This window comes from Chelonia mydas, chromosome 24, assembly GCF_015237465.2.
Source record: "Chelonia mydas isolate rCheMyd1 chromosome 24, rCheMyd1.pri.v2, whole genome shotgun sequence".
NCBI classification, from domain to species: Eukaryota; Metazoa; Chordata; order Testudines; family Cheloniidae; genus Chelonia; species Chelonia mydas.
The window spans coordinates 6,434,722-6,452,122 of record NC_051264.2 but is presented as its reverse complement, the minus strand read 5'-3'; the positions used below and the strand labels follow the sequence as shown (position 1 = coordinate 6,452,122).

At 44.1% G+C, this 17,401-nt stretch overlaps 1 protein-coding gene across 2 annotated transcripts in view; it reads left to right on the top strand.

Annotated features, from left to right (window-relative positions):
• Positions 1-17,401, top strand: part of OTUD7B (OTU deubiquitinase 7B) — a 68,739-nt gene that overhangs the window by 42,242 nt on the left and 9,096 nt on the right. For both annotated transcript variants that reach the window (XM_043535537.1, XM_037882785.2), the window contains 6 exons: positions 8,170-8,271; positions 10,962-11,089; positions 13,795-13,907; positions 15,308-15,435; positions 16,107-16,256; positions 17,176-17,290. In XM_043535537.1, the coding sequence (XP_043391472.1) occupies positions 8,170-8,271; positions 10,962-11,089; positions 13,795-13,907; positions 15,308-15,435; positions 16,107-16,256; positions 17,176-17,290 (736 nt within the window). The remainder of the gene's footprint in view (positions 1-8,169; positions 8,272-10,961; positions 11,090-13,794; positions 13,908-15,307; positions 15,436-16,106; positions 16,257-17,175; positions 17,291-17,401) is intronic.

Here is a 17,401-nt window from a genome sequence, read left to right as displayed (position 1 = left end):
TAGTATTGGTCAGCGTGATGGACATTGATCTCCACATTCCTGCAGCCAGAAAATTTATGTTGAATCTAATCACCACCAGCAGCGTAGACATGTTTTATGTGTGCGCACAGGGTAGAGTATATATCTCAGACAGTGGTGGATGCTTAATTCAGATATTGTACAGCTTTAATAAAAGCATTTGGAGTGGGGTGTCGTAAACCTTGATTAAAGTAGGAGAGGGGACTCGTGAAGTCTGTTTTAGGAGCTTATTACAATCTGGGTGAATCAAGCTAATAAACTTGAGATTTCTTCAAAATCCTCCTCTCTTTAAAAGGAGTCCTGGTCTGAGCAGAAGACTTGAAGATAAGGTCTTCCAAATTCTAATCTGGTTCCAACACCCACTTCCTGTGTGAATTTTTTTTTTTTTAAATCTCTCTGCGCTCGATCTCATCATTTTTTGCCTGCACCACCAATACACATGTCTAAATAAGACTTTTTCCTCAGTAGGTAACATAAATTTTAAGGTAAGTCAAATTTTAGACCTAATCTGCTTGAGTGTCTCTGTAATAAATATTCTGTGGTTTTGGAAATTGGCACTTTATACGAGTGATATTGTTACTTGTGGCTTTGCCATTTAGTAGTAGTGAAGCCATCTTTTCTAATGTGAATAAATTTCATGTATCCTAGCCTGGGGTCATATCTAGGTGGATCTGAGATATGCATTTTTTAATATGGAATGTGTGACACACAAATGATTGAGGAGGATTTTATTTCAAAATGTAACTGGGTAACTCAAATATATTTTATTCAAATGATTTTACAGATCTTTTATACCCTAGAGCACATGTTGCATATCTAGTGGTGAGACCAATGACCTGAGAGTGAGAACTCATGGATTCTTTCCTGAATTACTACGATTATAGGTAGTAGAAAGATTCCCATTGACTTCAATAGAGCTGGAGCAGATCCTTGACTGTAATAGGGCAATACCTATCAGATTGGAGGGGTGATGGATTGAATTAATAGATGTCTAGAAAGTGCTTTGAAGGTAAAATGCAACTACATTCTGTATTTATTTATTTTAAATACTGTAGGTATTTTGTTTACTATACAGGATATTTCTACATTAAAACAAATGTTAAATGTTCCAAGCTTAGTTCAGAGCAACATTTGAGTTTCATTCTCAGATTTTAAATTAATTCCTTTATTATGAGTTTTTAGTGGGCAGTATCCTTAGTGGATGACATAAGCTTAAGGTCTAATTCTCAGTTACATAAAGGACCCTTTGCTCTACTGGTTGTGTAAAAGGGCAGTGTAATTTACACCACTTTAAAGCTTCGTTACGCTGCCAGAGTAGTGAAAACAGGCCTTATTGTAACTGAGGGCTTGTCTAGACTTAAAACAATGCAGCACTGTAATGAAGACGCTACCAATGCTAATGGGAGGGGTTCTCCCAATGGTGTAGGTCAGTGGTCCCCCAAACTTCAGAGGGTCATGCACCCCCAACCCCGTCCTCTCCTTCCCACTCCACCAGGGGAGGGGGCAGCACCGTGGCTCCGACAGGGGAGGGGATGCAGACAGGATAAGGGGGTTGCAGCTGAGGGTAGGTCTGGAGCCGGGAATGGAGCCGCAGCCAGGGGCTGAGGCTGGGGGTCGGAGCGGGGCCGGGAATGGAGCCGCAGCCAGGCTGTGGTGGGACCCAGCAGTTGGGCCCTGGCCAGGTGCAGAACTTCACCAAGGCTGGGGACGGGGCCAGGCGCAGGGACAGAATTGAGGCTGGGGGCGGGGCTGGGTGGTGCTCCCTCCCTGAGCCCATGGGGGCTGGCCTGGGCCCGCTGTGTCCCCCTGTATTTTCCTCCATGCCCCCTCTACAGGGGTGCACCCCACAGTTTGGGACCTCTGGTGTAGGTAATCCACCTCTCCGAGAGGCAAAAGCTAGGTCAACAGGAGAACTTGCCCATCGACAGCACTGTCTACCCTAGGGGAGTAAGGTTGGTTTAACTGCATTGTTCAGGGCGTGTGGATTTTCACACCCATGAGCGATGTAGTTATACTGACCTAATTTCCTAATGTAGACCAGGCCTGAGAATCAGGCCCTTTAATATTCTTCCTACTGAGCATCCTGAAGTGCTTCGTAAATGCTAATGTACTGAGTCTTAATACACGCCTTGGAGGTAAGGAAGTATTTTCCTTCCTTTGCAGCTGGAGGTGAAGTTACTTGCTCAAGGTCTCATAGAAAACTGTGGAGAAGCAGGGAATAAGCTCCAGATCTTCTGTCTTCCAGACTTGTGCCTTAATCACATGACCATCAGTCCTCCCTAGAGATCAGTTGAGCAATGCTGAGTAGCTTTTTTAAAAAGCCCCACCGCATATTGGCAAGAGAACTTCTGCTTTCTTCTATTTATAAGTTACGGTAATACAGCTGTGAATTGCCATCTGTAGGCAGACTATTAGAAATTGCTGTATGATTTTTAGAACTAAGCATGTCCTGTCATTGAATGCAATTTACCCTGCTGATGAAGTCAGTGAGTGAATGGCAAACCAGATGCTGTATGCTCAGAATAGAAACTTCCCATTTGTTAACGGGTGATAAGAGAAACCAATACAAGACTTCCACTGGCCTTAATAAAGGTCACTTTCTATCAGGATGTTACCTTTTGCCTAGGTTTAATATACAAAAAATGCATACATGTTTCTCCAAGCCATCCCCCAAAGCACTACGTATCATGCATTTTCGGCTTTCAGAGGTTCTGCAAATATTCTGGCTAGTATGTTGTTGACTAGACTGGCTGTTACTGGAGGTAGGTTCACAGTTAAGTCAGATTCATTGCTTGTTCAATACCGTTTCGAAAGGGTTTCTAATGGCTCTCTGGGGATTGGATCACTCAAGGAATTTGTAATATATAATAGCCTCTCCAGGTTTTTGCTGATCAGGTGCCCACGCTGCAAACCCCACCCCTCCATCCCCGACCGCCTTTTGTGCTAATTGGACCCTCTGTTGGCATTCTCGGTGGAGAGGCCAATGATTGAATGCGCCGTGACGTGGAATTAACCCCATAGAGATGGTTCCTCCAGGGTTAAGCCACATTGGTCAAGTTGCGGGTGAAGTTTGTACTGCACCATTGCCTCTACTGTACATTTTCTGTAGATACAGGACATGTGTCTCTGGGGCTGTCACTCAGCACCTTATGAGCCTTAAATTCACATAACTTTCTGAAAGGCAGAAAAAGCCCTGTGCTCAAGGAGAGAGCTAATTGTAAATGCATCAGTACGTTGGAATAGGCTCTCATCATAGCTGTCAACTTTCAAAGGTAAAAATGTTCAGACTGTCAAATCCGTTTTGTGTGGGCTTTCTTAGCTTTCATTAGGAGAATCAGTGGGTGAGTTAACTAATATATTTAATATATAATCAAGAACTATGAAAAAGCAGAAGCTATGATTAATATTTAAAAGAACTCAGCTCAGTATAGACACCAGTTCTCTTAATTGCACTTTCCAAGCTGTCCCCTTTATTCATTTCTTTGCTCTCTTAACCTACTTTGCATTTTGATTCCACCCAACACACCCAGTGCTCAGTGATTTAGTAGGAGGAAAACCTGTGCTCAACAGTACATGAGCGGTGTGGTGGTGGGTGTTGATGTTAAATCGAGACGCAAGAGGGCAAGTAACTCGTGGTTGTTACTGTGTGCTCTAGTTACAGAGGAAGGACGGTCTTGTGGCTAAGGAAGTGGGACTGGAGTGCTGCATTCAGTCTCTGGCGCCGCTACAGATTCTGTGGACCATGAGCCGCTCCCTTGATTTCTCTGTGGCTCAGAGAAATTGGGAGTGGCAATGTCTGTCTTTCCGCCCCACCCTTTCTTTATCTTAAGGGTGGGCCAACTTTGTGGCCCGAGGGCCACATCCGGGTATGGAAATTATATGGTGGGCCATGAATGCTCATAAAATTGGGGGTTGGGGTACGGGAGGGGATGCAGGCTCCGCCTGGGGGTGCGGGTGCTATGGGGTGCAGGAGGGTGGTCCAGGCTGGGATTGAGGGGTTCGGAGGGCAGGAGGGGGATCAGGACTGGGGCAGGAGGTTGGGGCATGGGAGGGGGGTAGGCTCTAGGCAGTGCTTACCTCAAGCAGCTCCCAGAAGCAGCGGCATGTACCCCCTCTGGCTCCTATGCAGAGGCAGAGCCGAGCAGCTCTGCACACTGCCCTGTCCACAGGCGCCACCCCTGCAGCTCCCATTGGCAGCGCTTGGGGCAGGGGCAGTATGTGGAGCCCCCTGGCTGCCCCTACGCATAGGAGCCAGAGGGGGGCATGCTGCTGCTTCCAGGAGCCGCGCGGATCAGGACAAGCCCCAGACCCCCACTCCCCGGTGGGAGCTTGAGGGCTGGATTAAAGCCTCTGGAGGGCCAGATGCGGCCCCTGGGCCGTAGTTTGCCCATTCCTGCTTTACCTGGTCTATTTAGTTTTGGGATAGGGACTCTCTTACAATGTATATATACCACACTTAGGACAAGAGGGCCCTGATCTCAGTTGGAGCCTGTAAGTGCTACTGTAATACAGTAAGACTGTAAGAATGGCCATAGTGGGTCAGACCAATGGTCCGTCTAGCCCACGATCCTGTCTTCTGGCAGTCGCCAGGGCCAGATGCTTCAGAGGGAATGAACAGAACAGGGCAATCATTGATGATCTTCTGTCATCCCATTCCAGCTTCTGGCTGTCAGAAGTTTAGGGACACCCAGAGCATGGGGGCGGACAGGGGGTGGGGGCCAGGCTGTTTGGGGAGGCACAGCCTTCCCTACCCGGCCCTCCATACAGTTTCGCAACCCTGCTGTCGCCCTTGGGTCAAAAAGTTTGCCCACCCCTGCTCTAAAGCCACTAGCTACTGCAATTCTGGTGACAGGTGGTTTGAGTGATCGCACTTTTTAGGTTCCTGTGGTTACTCTCTCCCTGCACTTAAGTCTGCCACAGTGTTCAACTACCTATTACCTGAAATCCATCTCTAGACCATGGTAAGGCAGGATAATAGCTCTGAGGCTGGAAAAGAAGAGCAAACTGGGATTTTCACTGGAGGTACAAAATAAACTATTCCTGGGTTATTGTTAGCTGTACTTCTCTGTGCTCATATTCATTTGATTTGCTACCCAAAGCCACTTGTAGTGTAATTGTATCTCTGAAGCTAAGGTTTCAGAGAGAACTGGCCTGCTTTTGGGTTAGCGCTGTGCACAAAGCTTCTTAAGACAGACTTCTCGAATTGTGTCTGGATATCTTGTTTTCAAGACTTTTAGCAGGTATCTTGGCCTTTCCATCACCTTGGAAAAGGCAAAACATTCAGAAATGGGTTTTGGAAATTTTATAAGGGAATGGAGTTGAGGTGCCCGCTTTTGCATAACTTGATGCATGTGGAAATAAGTACAAATTGCTACTCGTACGTCCCTTTGGAGGTACATTGCAGCCTGTAATCAAGACATGCTAATAGAAAATGCCTCTCTAAAATGTGTCCTCTGACTTTAAACTGATGTTGCAGTGCGAGAGGCCACGTCTACACTATGGGCACTACAGAGGCAGAACTAAGGCGCTGAAGCTATGCTGCTGTAATGCTGTAGTGTAGACCCTTACTACAGCAACAGAAGGGGTTTTACTGTCACTGTAGGTAATCCACCTCCCCGAGCGGCAGTAGCTAGGTCGATGGAAGCATTCTTTCTTTTTCTACACTGGAGGCTAGGTCTGCATAGGTATGGCTCTCAAGGGTGTGCAGTTTTTCATACCTCTGAGCAGTGTAGCTATGTTGAGTTACATTTTATATGTAGCCCAGGCCTGAGACTGCACAATCTATTCAGACACTAACCAGAGTTACAGTTAAAATCCAGGAAAGTTAACTTCCTTGTACACATTAAAGTTTAGCGGCTGAAAGGAGAACAAATTCCCAGGAAAACATGTGAAGTGGACAAAAGGCTTAAGAGTCACTACAGTGGTGTTAAATTTTGTTTAGCTTTTGTCAGAAGCTGTTTTGTTTCTCAATTTACTCTTCTGGCACCATTCCACCTGGCGAAGGGTTGTGACTTTGCTGTGCCAGAAGCTATATTGACTGAAAATAGCCTGTTTTTCTGAGTGGAGCCATTGTCTTGAGAGGTTGTGTACTAAACCATTTTCATCTAGCGTGGATTCCTTTTCTAGTCCCAGGAAAAGAAATTTCTGGCATCAGATTGCAGTTTGCGCTCCATTTTGTGCTTTCTCTGTTTATCCCTTTGTGTTGTTAAAACTTCCTTAATTTAGTTCTTCTGCATCTGTTGGTGAGACTGCAAAGAAAAATCACAAGAAATGTAAAAAGAAAAGGAGTACTTGTGGCACCTTAGACTAACAAATTTATTTGAGCATAAGCTTTCGTGAGCTACAGCTCACTTCATTGGATGCATGCAAGAAATGTGTGTTCCTAACTTTTAAGTGCTGTCTGTATCTAATACCTAGCAGAGACTCTTCACTGACTCTCTAGACTAGAAAGCTAAATTGTAATGCTGGGAAGAGACCTAGTTTTTCTAAAGACGGGTTCACATGCTGATTCAACTTATTTGGAGTATGAATAGAGGCATGCCAGCCTATTGCCTGCAGATTGACATTCAGTTCGTCTATTGTGGAGAAGTTAACAGTGGTCATTGGGAGCTGGGGAACACGTTGTTTAGAGGACATGGTTTAAAGCTGAATCCTGCTTAAAGGTGGCTTGGAACATTTCTGTAGGTTTGTCTCTGCTGGATACTACTGTAAACTAACTTTGTTTTCTTCATAGAAACAAAGATTCAACTTCTTCCAGTTATGCTACACATGACCACAATTCTTAATATTAATTTTTCAAAGTCAGTTTGCTTTTCAGATGATCTGAGAGGCCATATCTTGATTTGCAGTGATTCAAATGCTTTATACTACCTGAGAGCTCGGATTCCCAGTTTTTAAACTGTCTAAAGCACTAATCTGACAGTTCATATATTGATTGCTAAAATCACTTTCAAAGCTGCTTAGTTGGTGAGATATGTGAATTTTCCCAAGCACTGTTCCTCAACAAAAAGAACATGTACAGTATATGTTTGCATGCTTAAGATATGAATGATGAAACCACCAGGAGAAACTAAAAATAGCGTTTTGCAGTTGAAGATCGGCAGAAAAATCGCTAAAGGTTAAAGCGCAGGACTGGGAGCCAGGCCTTCCGGATTCTGTTTCCAGCTCTGCCCCTTAGTTCATGTGACCTCGAATAAGTCACTTCACCCTCTCTGCCTATGTCCTCAGCTGTAAAATGGGGCCGATCTAGTAATCTACCTCAAATGGGTGTTGTATGATTTTAATGTACTGTATTAAAGCTTGTAAAGAACCTTGACATCTGATGAAAGACACTGTAGGTGTTTTGAGTGTCTTGCAGAATGGATTTGCTTGGCGTGCATGTTAGTAGACTGTAGTTGGTTGTGTATTCACCTTCCGGAAAAGATGATAAACCCCACCATCCCTGTACTCTCCCCTCTTATCCCCCGTCAGTGTAGCCTAACGTACTTATCGCTTACAGCAACTCTTATTCCTTCCTTTTACATCTTTCATATGTTTACAGATGGTAAGGCTTGGCTTTCCAGAGTGGCCAGGGACGTTTGTCTCTGATCCTGGAGACACCAATTGCTATTTTTGTTTAAAGTGCTATGGGGATCTTTAACTTCCACGAGGGCCCTCATCAGACCCAGCCAGAGAGAATACTAATGTCTCATTCAAAAACCGACACAGCCGGCAGTATGGGCCACCTCGATCTATTTAGGCATAACTTGAGTTCCACATCCTTCTGGCTCAGATTGATTGGTGTCAACTGAGCCATAGTAGCGCTTTGCCTTATTTGTTCAGCTACTACTGTAAGTGGGTTTCTCTGGCTGTTTACTTGTTCCTTTGAGTTCCTTCCTTGTTTTTTTCTTCGGAGAGATTTATTCTCTGCTGAAAAACAGATTGGGGGGGAGGGTCATCTGTGTCAGAAAATGCAATGAAATATGTTTGTTCCCCTCTCCCTTCCCCACTGGCAAGTAGATACATAACTGCTTATTCCTGTTTGCCGGGTGCTCGGAGACAGGCCAAGCTACAATCCGTTCTACCTTTCGCCTTTGAACAGGCAAAGACAACAATTGCTCTTCCTGTGTCAAGTATGAGCTTACAGTGGGGGACTCTGCAATATTTCCACAGGTCGCCTGAACTGGTGGGCTAACGTTGATCCCAGCTGCCAAAGGCTACTTCCTTTGGCGACGACAGGCGACGGGAACTGCCTGCTTCATGCTGCCTCCCTCGGTAAGACCTCAAAACAATTCATGGTGAAGTGAATAACAGTTGTGACTGATGAGTTTTTGACACTTGAGTATCAACAGATCCAGAGAAGTTTTGCAGGCACAACTTCCAACCACTCACTTGATTTTTACCTCCTCCCTTAATAGCATAGTATGTTATAAAGGAAATAAAGGGAGGGTCTTTAAGGAAGGGAAATAAAACTTGTTACATTTCAGAGAGGGAGATGATCTAAGTACAGGAGTTAGTCAGGAACTTGACTTATAATCCTAGATTTGTAGCTTTGGGCACATCCTTTCACCTCTCTGTGCCTCCATTTTCCATCTGCTTCACAGAAGGGTGACAAGAACTAAAGTTTGAAAGGCCCTATGTAAGTGTGTGTTATTCCCTTCTTGAAAACCTACATAGTCCAGAATAACCTAGGATGGGGCAGTGAATTCTGGTTTGTGCATCTGTCTGCCTTTTTCTGAACCCATCCCTAGAAGAGCTTTATTCTTTCCTCAACAGCGTTAGCTTGCATCAGCCTGAAAGGACTAAGCCTGTCTTTCATTTTTAATGGTGCCCCCTCCCTCCCCTTCAGGTGAAGGATTTGTATCCTCAGAGTAATGAGGTAGATATGCAGCTGTGGGGAAGTTTCCATGAAAGAGATGCAGCTGAACTGGTGTTTCCATGAAAGACTGAACTAAGAGCAGAAGGGAGTAAAAAGTTCCTATAGTGCCCACATCCCTACTCGAGAAGGATTATTTCTGGGTTGGGTTTTTTTTTTAAGTGAAGTATGTAGCATTTCCCCACTTTGTCCTAGTCCCATTATTTTAAAACCTCTGGTTCTCCCCACCCCACTCCGATGTCTCTATTTTTAGACATGGATTTCTAAACGAAATGTGTGAAGGGTAGATATGTTCTCCAACTATGAAAGTGGTTTTTTGGTAGTAAATGAATATCCTTAACACTGTTTAGAACAGGGGTGGGCAAACTATGGCTCAGGTGCCACATCCGGCCCTCCAGACATTTTAATCTGGCCCTGGAGCTCCAGCTGGGGAGCAGGGTTGGGGGTTTGGCCAGCTCCGTGCGGCTCCCAGAAGCAGTGGCATGTCCCCCCTCCAGCTCCTACAGGTAGGAGCAGCCAAGGGACTCCACATGCTGCCCCTGCCCCAAGCACCTCCCCTCCGCAGCTCCCATTGGCCAGGAACTGAGGCCAATGGGAGCTGCAGGGGCGGCACCTGTGGACAGGTCAGTGCTCAGAGCTACCTGGCCATGCCTCCACATAGGACCTGGACAGGGGACATGCCGCTGCTTCTGGGAGCTGCTTGAGATAAACAGGATATCTGCTTTAGGATAGCTTATTCTCTGGTTTTTAATCCATTTTATTCAGAGAGAAAAGGATAGTCTAGTGGTATAGGGACCTAGGCTGGGCCTTTGGAGATCCAGATTCAAGTCCTCTGCCCCAGACTTCCTGTGTGGCCCTGGGCAGCTCATGTAGTCTCACAGTGCCTCAGTTCTCCATCTGCAAGATGAAGCTAATAGGAAGAATGCTGTGAGGATAAAGACATTAAAGATCGTGAGGTGCTCAGATTTTCCTGTGATGGTGGCCAGATAAACACCTAAGATATCAGAAGCTTGAAAATATTTGTCTCTACCCTTCCCTCTGGCAAAGCTTACTCATATCTGCAAAGAGAATTTAAAGTAGCAGAGCCACCCGTTCTTCCCCTCACACATTTAGTATAGGGATGCTGCCTCCTGGCCTGGGACCATTTTAGAAGCCCAATTTTTAGTCCCCAGCGATCTAATCTTCTCAGTGTTGGTATAATATTCTGAGGTTAAGTCAACAGAAGTTGAGTATTTCCTACATGGGACTGGTGCCGTTCATAAGTAGTGAAGCCAGCCTGCCTCATGCAAATGTTATCCTGGCCCCTGATTGATTTCAAGTAATTTATGGACACAATACTTTACTACCATTGATGGGTTTTTTGGTATTTTAAATTAAGTGTTAACTTTAACTCGAACTTCCGCGTTTCTGTGCTACAGAAAAATGCTATACAGCTGTTGTCTTGTGGATAAGCTAGGGGCTTGGGGTCAGGATTCCTGGGTTCCATTCCTAACTTTGTCACTAACTCTCAATGTCCTTAGGCAAGTCACTTTATCTACCTGCCTTGGTTTCCCCATCTGTAACATGGGGATACAGTAGAACCTCAGTGTTACGAACACCAGAGTTACGAACTGACTGGTCAACCACACACCTCCTTTGGAACCAGAAATACGCAATCAGGCAGCAGCAGACACCCCAAAAAACAAAACAAAACAGCAAATACAGTACAGTACTATATTAAATGTAAATCACTAAAACAGAAAATTTGAAAAAAGATTTGGCAAGGTAAGGAAACTGTTTCTGTGCTAGTTTCATTTAAGTTAAGATAGTTAAAAGCAGCATTTTTCTTCTGCATAGTAAAGTTTCAGAGCTGTATTCAGCCATTGTTCAGTTGCGAACTTTTGAAAGAACCACCGTAATGTTTTGTTCAGCGTTACGAACAACCTCCAGTCCCGAGGTGTTCATAACTCTCAGGTTCTACGCACTTCCCTACTTCACAGGGCTGTTGTAAGGCTTTAGTGTGGCACATCTTCAGAAGGCAGAGGCTGGAGAAAGGCCAGCGGCTATTAATGCTTTTCTTTTTCTCCCCCGCTCCCTCCCCGCCACGTAGGTATGTGGGGTTTCCACGATCGAGATCTCATGCTGCGCAAATCGCTTTACACCTTAATGGATAAAGGTGTGGAAAGGGAAGCGCTCCAGCGGAGGTGGCGGTGGCAGCAAACACAGCAGAACAAAGAGGTAGGAGGCGAAGGAACGAAGACTGAGCTCTTAGTTGTGACTCGAGGAGGCATGTCCAGGCATAATTCTAGTTGGCTCTGGGACCTGCTTCCTCTTCTGGTAAAAGCTGAGCTTTTTAAAAAACGTTAACGTAAATTTGGGGCAAACCCATAATGTACAACGAATTGGCTCACTCCGAAGGGAAGTAGCCATCCATTTGAAGTACAGTTGTGAAACTTCTGAAGAAATTATTTTCCTATGGTAAGGATGTTCTGTTGACTTATAGCTGTGTTAGCAATATTGGTGTGTGGTGTTCCTGATGTGTTAGGCTCCCAAGTGAGAGCCAGTGTAAATGGGATAATACAACGTGATTGAAAGCTCATACTTTCCTGTATTGTTACATTACGATTTTGCTGCAGCCATTCCTACTGTGCCTACGTTAGGGATCGCATCCTGTCACTACCAACAAAACAGTTCTTTCAGAGAAAAGAAATGCATCATACCCTGTGTAGGCTTCTCTTGTGATAAGATCGGAGAGACACTTCTCAGTCTGAGCGCTGTGTGGACTTTACCACCAAAAAAGGAAATTCACACACTCACCACATTAAAAGACCATTACAGTTGTGACACTAGCCCCAGAAAGCAAGGACATATGTTTGTCAGGGTGGAAAGTTACCAGATGTCCTTGAGTAGCTAGATAGAATACCATTGCATGTAGGGTCTAAAGAACACAGTAAGTTTTCCTTAGGGCTGTTTGATCTTTTTTAAAAACGTAATTCGTAAATAAGAGACTTTAGATTAATATTTCCCAGTTTAGAAAAAGAGAGCCATCCTTGTTAAAACTGAATATTTAAAAAACCAAATTGACTTTTCATCATTAATGTTAAAAGTGCAGATTTCAGCACCTCATCAGTCTGTGGCATCTGAGTGCTGTCTCCAGCTGTAGCCTGCAAATAAAGCACAATTATCCTGTGAGCTTTAATGACCTTTAGTGTTATGAAAGGCAGGCTTGTGCTAGTCCCTTTGTTTGGAAAATCTGTCTGATTGTTCACCTGGTGACTGACTGACATTCCAGAGTTCAGGTGATCTCTGCCACCAGTTCTTCTGTTCATGAGTAAAAGCCCTGGTTGAATTGGGGAAGCATGTTATCCAACAAGCACAAACATTCTTTGGGTGTAGAGTAAGACACTAAAATAGCGTTGGTATCTCTGAGTGGAATGAGTTCATTTCAGGGGAAGTGGAGCGTCCAGTTTGAAATATTAAAGGTGCAGTTGAACTGTTGACTTGTAAGTTGGGGTTTGGATTGAAAAAGATTAGTGGTGCAAGCTCCCCCCTCCTCCTCCTCAAAATAAGCTCACTGTAATGAGATGTACATTGTAGATGCTCAGATCAACTGAAATGCTTAACAGTGTTCATGATTAAATTATATCATCATTATACTTCTGAATTAACACTTCCCTGAGACCAGGAGGGGCAGACACTGCTGCATTGGTTACTCTTGGTTCATATTTTGAATGATTTCATAAGACTAGTGATTTAATTTTCTAAAACTGAAGCTCAGATTCTGGAGCACAAGATGGCAGAGAGGTATGAGTACACCAGGCTCCCATGCAGTCCCGCATTCCAGTCCTGGGAAATTGGATTTCTGAAATCTGATTTTAGTAAGTTTGGCATAACGTCTTGTGTAGTCTAACTTCAAAATCAGTCTGACTTTTTTTTGTTTTTGTTCTTTTAGGGCATTGTGATGGTTTCTGGTTCTTTTTACCTTAAATTGTCACTTTGTGGGCATGTTGGGCGTTAACATAGCAACCTACCAGCTTCAGCCAAGAGAGCAGGTTGAAGATTCCTTATTCCCAAAATATAATTTACTGAATGATATGATTCTGAAGACCACAGCTAATGAAAACATAGTAAAGGTGGCACCTGTGTAATGCCACTCGCCAATAATCTTTTTGGATTATCAGCTTTTCAGGGCAAGGATTGCGCTTTCATATGTGGTTTTTTTTGGTAGTGCTCAGCCCACTAGGGCACCAATCTATTTTGAAAGACCCCTGGGTACCGCTGTAATATAGATATTTCAGAATCGTGCAGTACATCATGTGAGACCAATCTGTGCTCATAACTGAAATGAAATGAATAAATGAAAGCACTAAAGTAGTGTGTGCAGACTAAAATGAAAGTGGGATTGAAAATGTAAACTCAGTTTGATTGTAACACCTCGAAGAATCACTAACAGCTGAAAATCTGCCCTTATGTGGGATCTTTCTGGACACTTTGCTGCTGGCTTGTTCGGTAGGAAGGGAAGATAAATTGCTTTCTAAAGCAAAACCTGGATGTCTGCTAATCCAGTGATGATTTCCTGCTACCGTCTCTCAATAGGTTATGCAATCTGTAACGCTTAGAATCAAGATGCCTTCAGTGTAATATTGGGATATTTAAGTTTTAGTCCAATTCTCCAGCTTTAAATATTTGTTCATATTTCCAGTGCATCAGAAATGTATTTATCTTTCACATGAATGGTAGATTCTGAATCTAACCCTATTATTGTGTGTTCTGGTTACTTGGTAGATGTCCAGATCATATCACTGTATGCTCTTTTGCATGAAATATATTGGCAGCTTTTGCAAAATTCGGTAGAGGAAATTGATGCTGGGGCAAATTAAAGCAGCTTGCTTCAGCGAGTTGGTAAACCCTTATTCTGTGTGGGTTTTTTGTTTTTTGTTTAGTCTGGCCTTGTTTACACAGAAGAGGAGTGGCAAAAGGAATGGAATGAGCTAATCAAGCTTGCATCCAGTGAGCCCCGCATGCATTATGGTACAAACGGCGGCACCTGTGGAGGGTAGGTAGAAGACACCTGTGTAAAGATGCCAGATGCCATAGGGGTTTGGCGGCCCAGTCAGATAATTCAAAAGTCTTTTTTTTATTTATTTATTTTTTTTCCCCCCCTTCTTTCTTTCCCCCTGAGATGCCCTCGGTTCAAAAACAAAATAGTTTCGTGGTCTCTTAAAACTCACTGGACATCATTGGTGCGTGACTTGCAGTAATTGCTTGTGGGGAGCTCAGGACTGGGACCAGAAGGTGCTGTAGGCGCAGCCCTACTTAAACGGTGAACTTTTGGGGCAAGGCGTCATCTTTTTATGTTGTGTATACGGAGGGCCGATCACAATGATCCATGATGGGGAACCTCTTCAGTGCTACTGCCAGCAGTACCTCTCTGTGTACTCTGGTTCTAGCCAGTGTTTTGTCTCATTAAAACTTACTCACAAATACTAGCGAGGGGCTTGTCTGTACAAACATTTAGGTTGCAGCAAGGTGGGGTATGAATCTACAGTGCGTTAATGCACATCAGCAGGGTCTGCACAGACAGCCTGCGGCAGGCTAGTGCAGGTAGATTCACACCCCAGCTTGCCGTGAACGAGTTGTTTATGTAGGTGAGCCCTAAATCTTAAATATTTACCCTCACTCAGGAGTAAGGCCCAGATGAATTAGTTGATGCCCTCTAGTGTTTGCAGTTCTCATTTATTGTCTGACCTCTCAGCCAGATGAGAGGCTAAAGTAAAAATAGCCATACATCAAGTTTAACAAAGAAGAGGAAAAAAATTTAATCTTCTAGGTATTTGTGTTCCTAAGGATAATTGTCTCTACAAAGGCTACCATGAAATCCTTGTTATGTTCTGATGTTGGAGCACACTTTTTCTCTTCGCAGTAGACACAGAGCATTGGACAACATTTAAGGAGGCGTGTCTCTACTTTAGCGGGATCTTGTTGGCTCACAACTCGTGTTTGTCTAACCTTGTCCCAGCTTTCTTCTGCATTGGAACACTGGTGCTTCAGAAAGAGCACTGCAGCACCAGACGTGTTGATGCTCCATGTGGCAGGGAAGTTCATCAACACTACAGCCCTCTAACTGGTTTAGGGATTGGCTGTCTGCCTCCATTTCCCATCTGAAAAATAAGAATAATAGCTACCTTTTGAGATCCTTTGGGATGAAAGACCCTTTAGAAGTGCAACGTCTTAGTATTATTGGAGATGACTCATTGTCACGTTGTTTGGATTGGGATCCATACTGGCCCAAAATTCAAATCTGTTTAGTCCCTGCTTGCACCCATTTCTGATCTGATATTAATATGAGCTATGCGGATGCTTTATATAAACTTTGTTCAGAGTCTCTTTGTAAAGCAAGTGATTTAAAGGTGCAAGAGGTGAAGGGCTGATCACATTTCTCCATTATTTCCAAAGTGTTGACAGCTCTGAAGAACCAGTGTACGAGAGCCTGGAGGAGTTCCACGTCTTTGTTCTTGCCCATGTGCTGAAGAGGCCTATTGTAGTAGTGGCAGACACTATGCTGCGAGACTCTGGAGGAGAAGGTAAGTCCCACAGGTCTGCAGTCCCCTTCGCACCACTGCCAGGCTGCTTTTATTTATTCAAATGTATGTGGTGCAATTTAGTGGAATGCTTCCTTCCGCCCTTCACTCAGTTCCACAGGGGCTTTTTTTGCCTCTAAATTGACGAGGAGAAAAGATGCATTGCACTGGCTCTGGGTTATGCAGAGCTGCTGCAGTGAACCAGCTTGGTTCCGATGGAAGCTCTAAGGCATACCACTGAACACCTTATAATATGAGGTCTCGAAGGCATTGAGACAGCATGTACGTGATGTTTTTTTCCAAATTTGCCCCCATTTACTCATGTGCAGAAGGGAAATTCCACTCCCCATGAACATAATTTTCCACTAGCAGACTTTTTCATTTCCTGTCAGAAAAGATGAATCAATTACTGATCTTGTGTGTGTAAGTTTTGGGTATTTGTGGAGAAGAAAAGAAGGGTGTGTAGATAGATTTAATTCCGCAACTGTGCACCTCTGATTGTTTTTTATCCTTTCTAATGTGGTGGTGTCTGTTACCTCCTCCCCGATAAAATAATTTAGATAGACAGATCTAATGTGAAGGTGAAACGAGTTGGCTCAGTCTGTCAGAGGTTTCAATACAAATGGTTCTTAATAACCTATTCTGAAAAATAACGCACTATAAATTCTTTTCAGCATTTGCTCCTATACCGTTCGGAGGCATCTATCTGCCCCTGGAGGTTCCAGCCAACAAATGTCATCGCTCTCCTTTGGTATTGGCATATGATCAAGCCCATTTTTCTGCACTAGTATCCATGGAGCAGAAGGAACCCATAAAAGATCAAGGTACCTGATAGGGCTTCTGATTTTTGGTTTTCACCAATTAATGCCCCCAGTACAAAAAGTCTTTTTTAATCCGGTAGACACAAGAATAACTCCGGAAATGGTTGTGTGTGTCAAAAGGCTTGTCTTCATGGAACAGTCATGTGGACTATGGGTTGGGGGTGGTTTCTAAAGAGCACTACTGTATTGCGTGTTAATTGGTCCATGTAGACCCTGCTGGTGCGCGTTAAAGGTTCCCTTGTGCGTTTTTAGTGGGGTACTGTTTGAAACAGTACTATGTTAAAGCACCCTAAGGAATGTTGCAAACAGATTACTCAGTACAGTATATACAAAGAGAGCCCTGGGGAAAAAATAATTTTTAGACATCTACATATAGAACTCAAAAATTGCTTAAAACACGCCCCCACCACCCCCAAATTAAATTATAAACCCTGAAAAACAGAATCTCTATTTATAGAACAAGACTGGTGACTTTAAGGCATGAGCAATAAGGCTGCCAGTCTAAGAGACGCTGCAGGTCCCAGACTGTGGGCATGTTTTGGCATTACACAAGCCACCCTCAAAATTGACACCCTCCTCAGTAGCGTCAGTCAAAGGCTGAGCCAGAGAGACTGTGAATCACTCTGACTGCTAAGGGTGACGCTCCCAGGATAGGGTTTCGACAACTGGAGCGCTTGGTGATATGAAGGAAGCTTAATTTGCCCATGCTGTACCTACTCTGTAGATAAACATTTTGCTTCACCCTCCAGAGCTTTTCACTAACACTCTGTTAGCTTTCCAAAGAAAATGATGCCCTGTAGAAATAGTAAACTGTGATTTGCCATTTCCGCTCCCCATTACCTCTGTCCACTTCCACCTTGTTGCCCAGGCCTTTGTCCCTTCAGGCCCTAAACAAGCTGTGTTATTCCTCTTTCCATTGCAGCAGTGATCCCTCTGACTGACTCTGAACACAAACTGCTTCCCGTGCACTTCGCTGTGGATCCTGGGAAAGAATGGGAGTGGGACAGAGATGACACTGATAATGTCAAACTAGCAAGGTGAGTTCTCAGCTGGAAGTTAAACTCCCTGATTGCAGCTGCTCTGTCGCTTAGTATCCCCTAGCTAATAACTTAAATTTTAATTATTAGCATCTTGTTTCAAACTTGTGC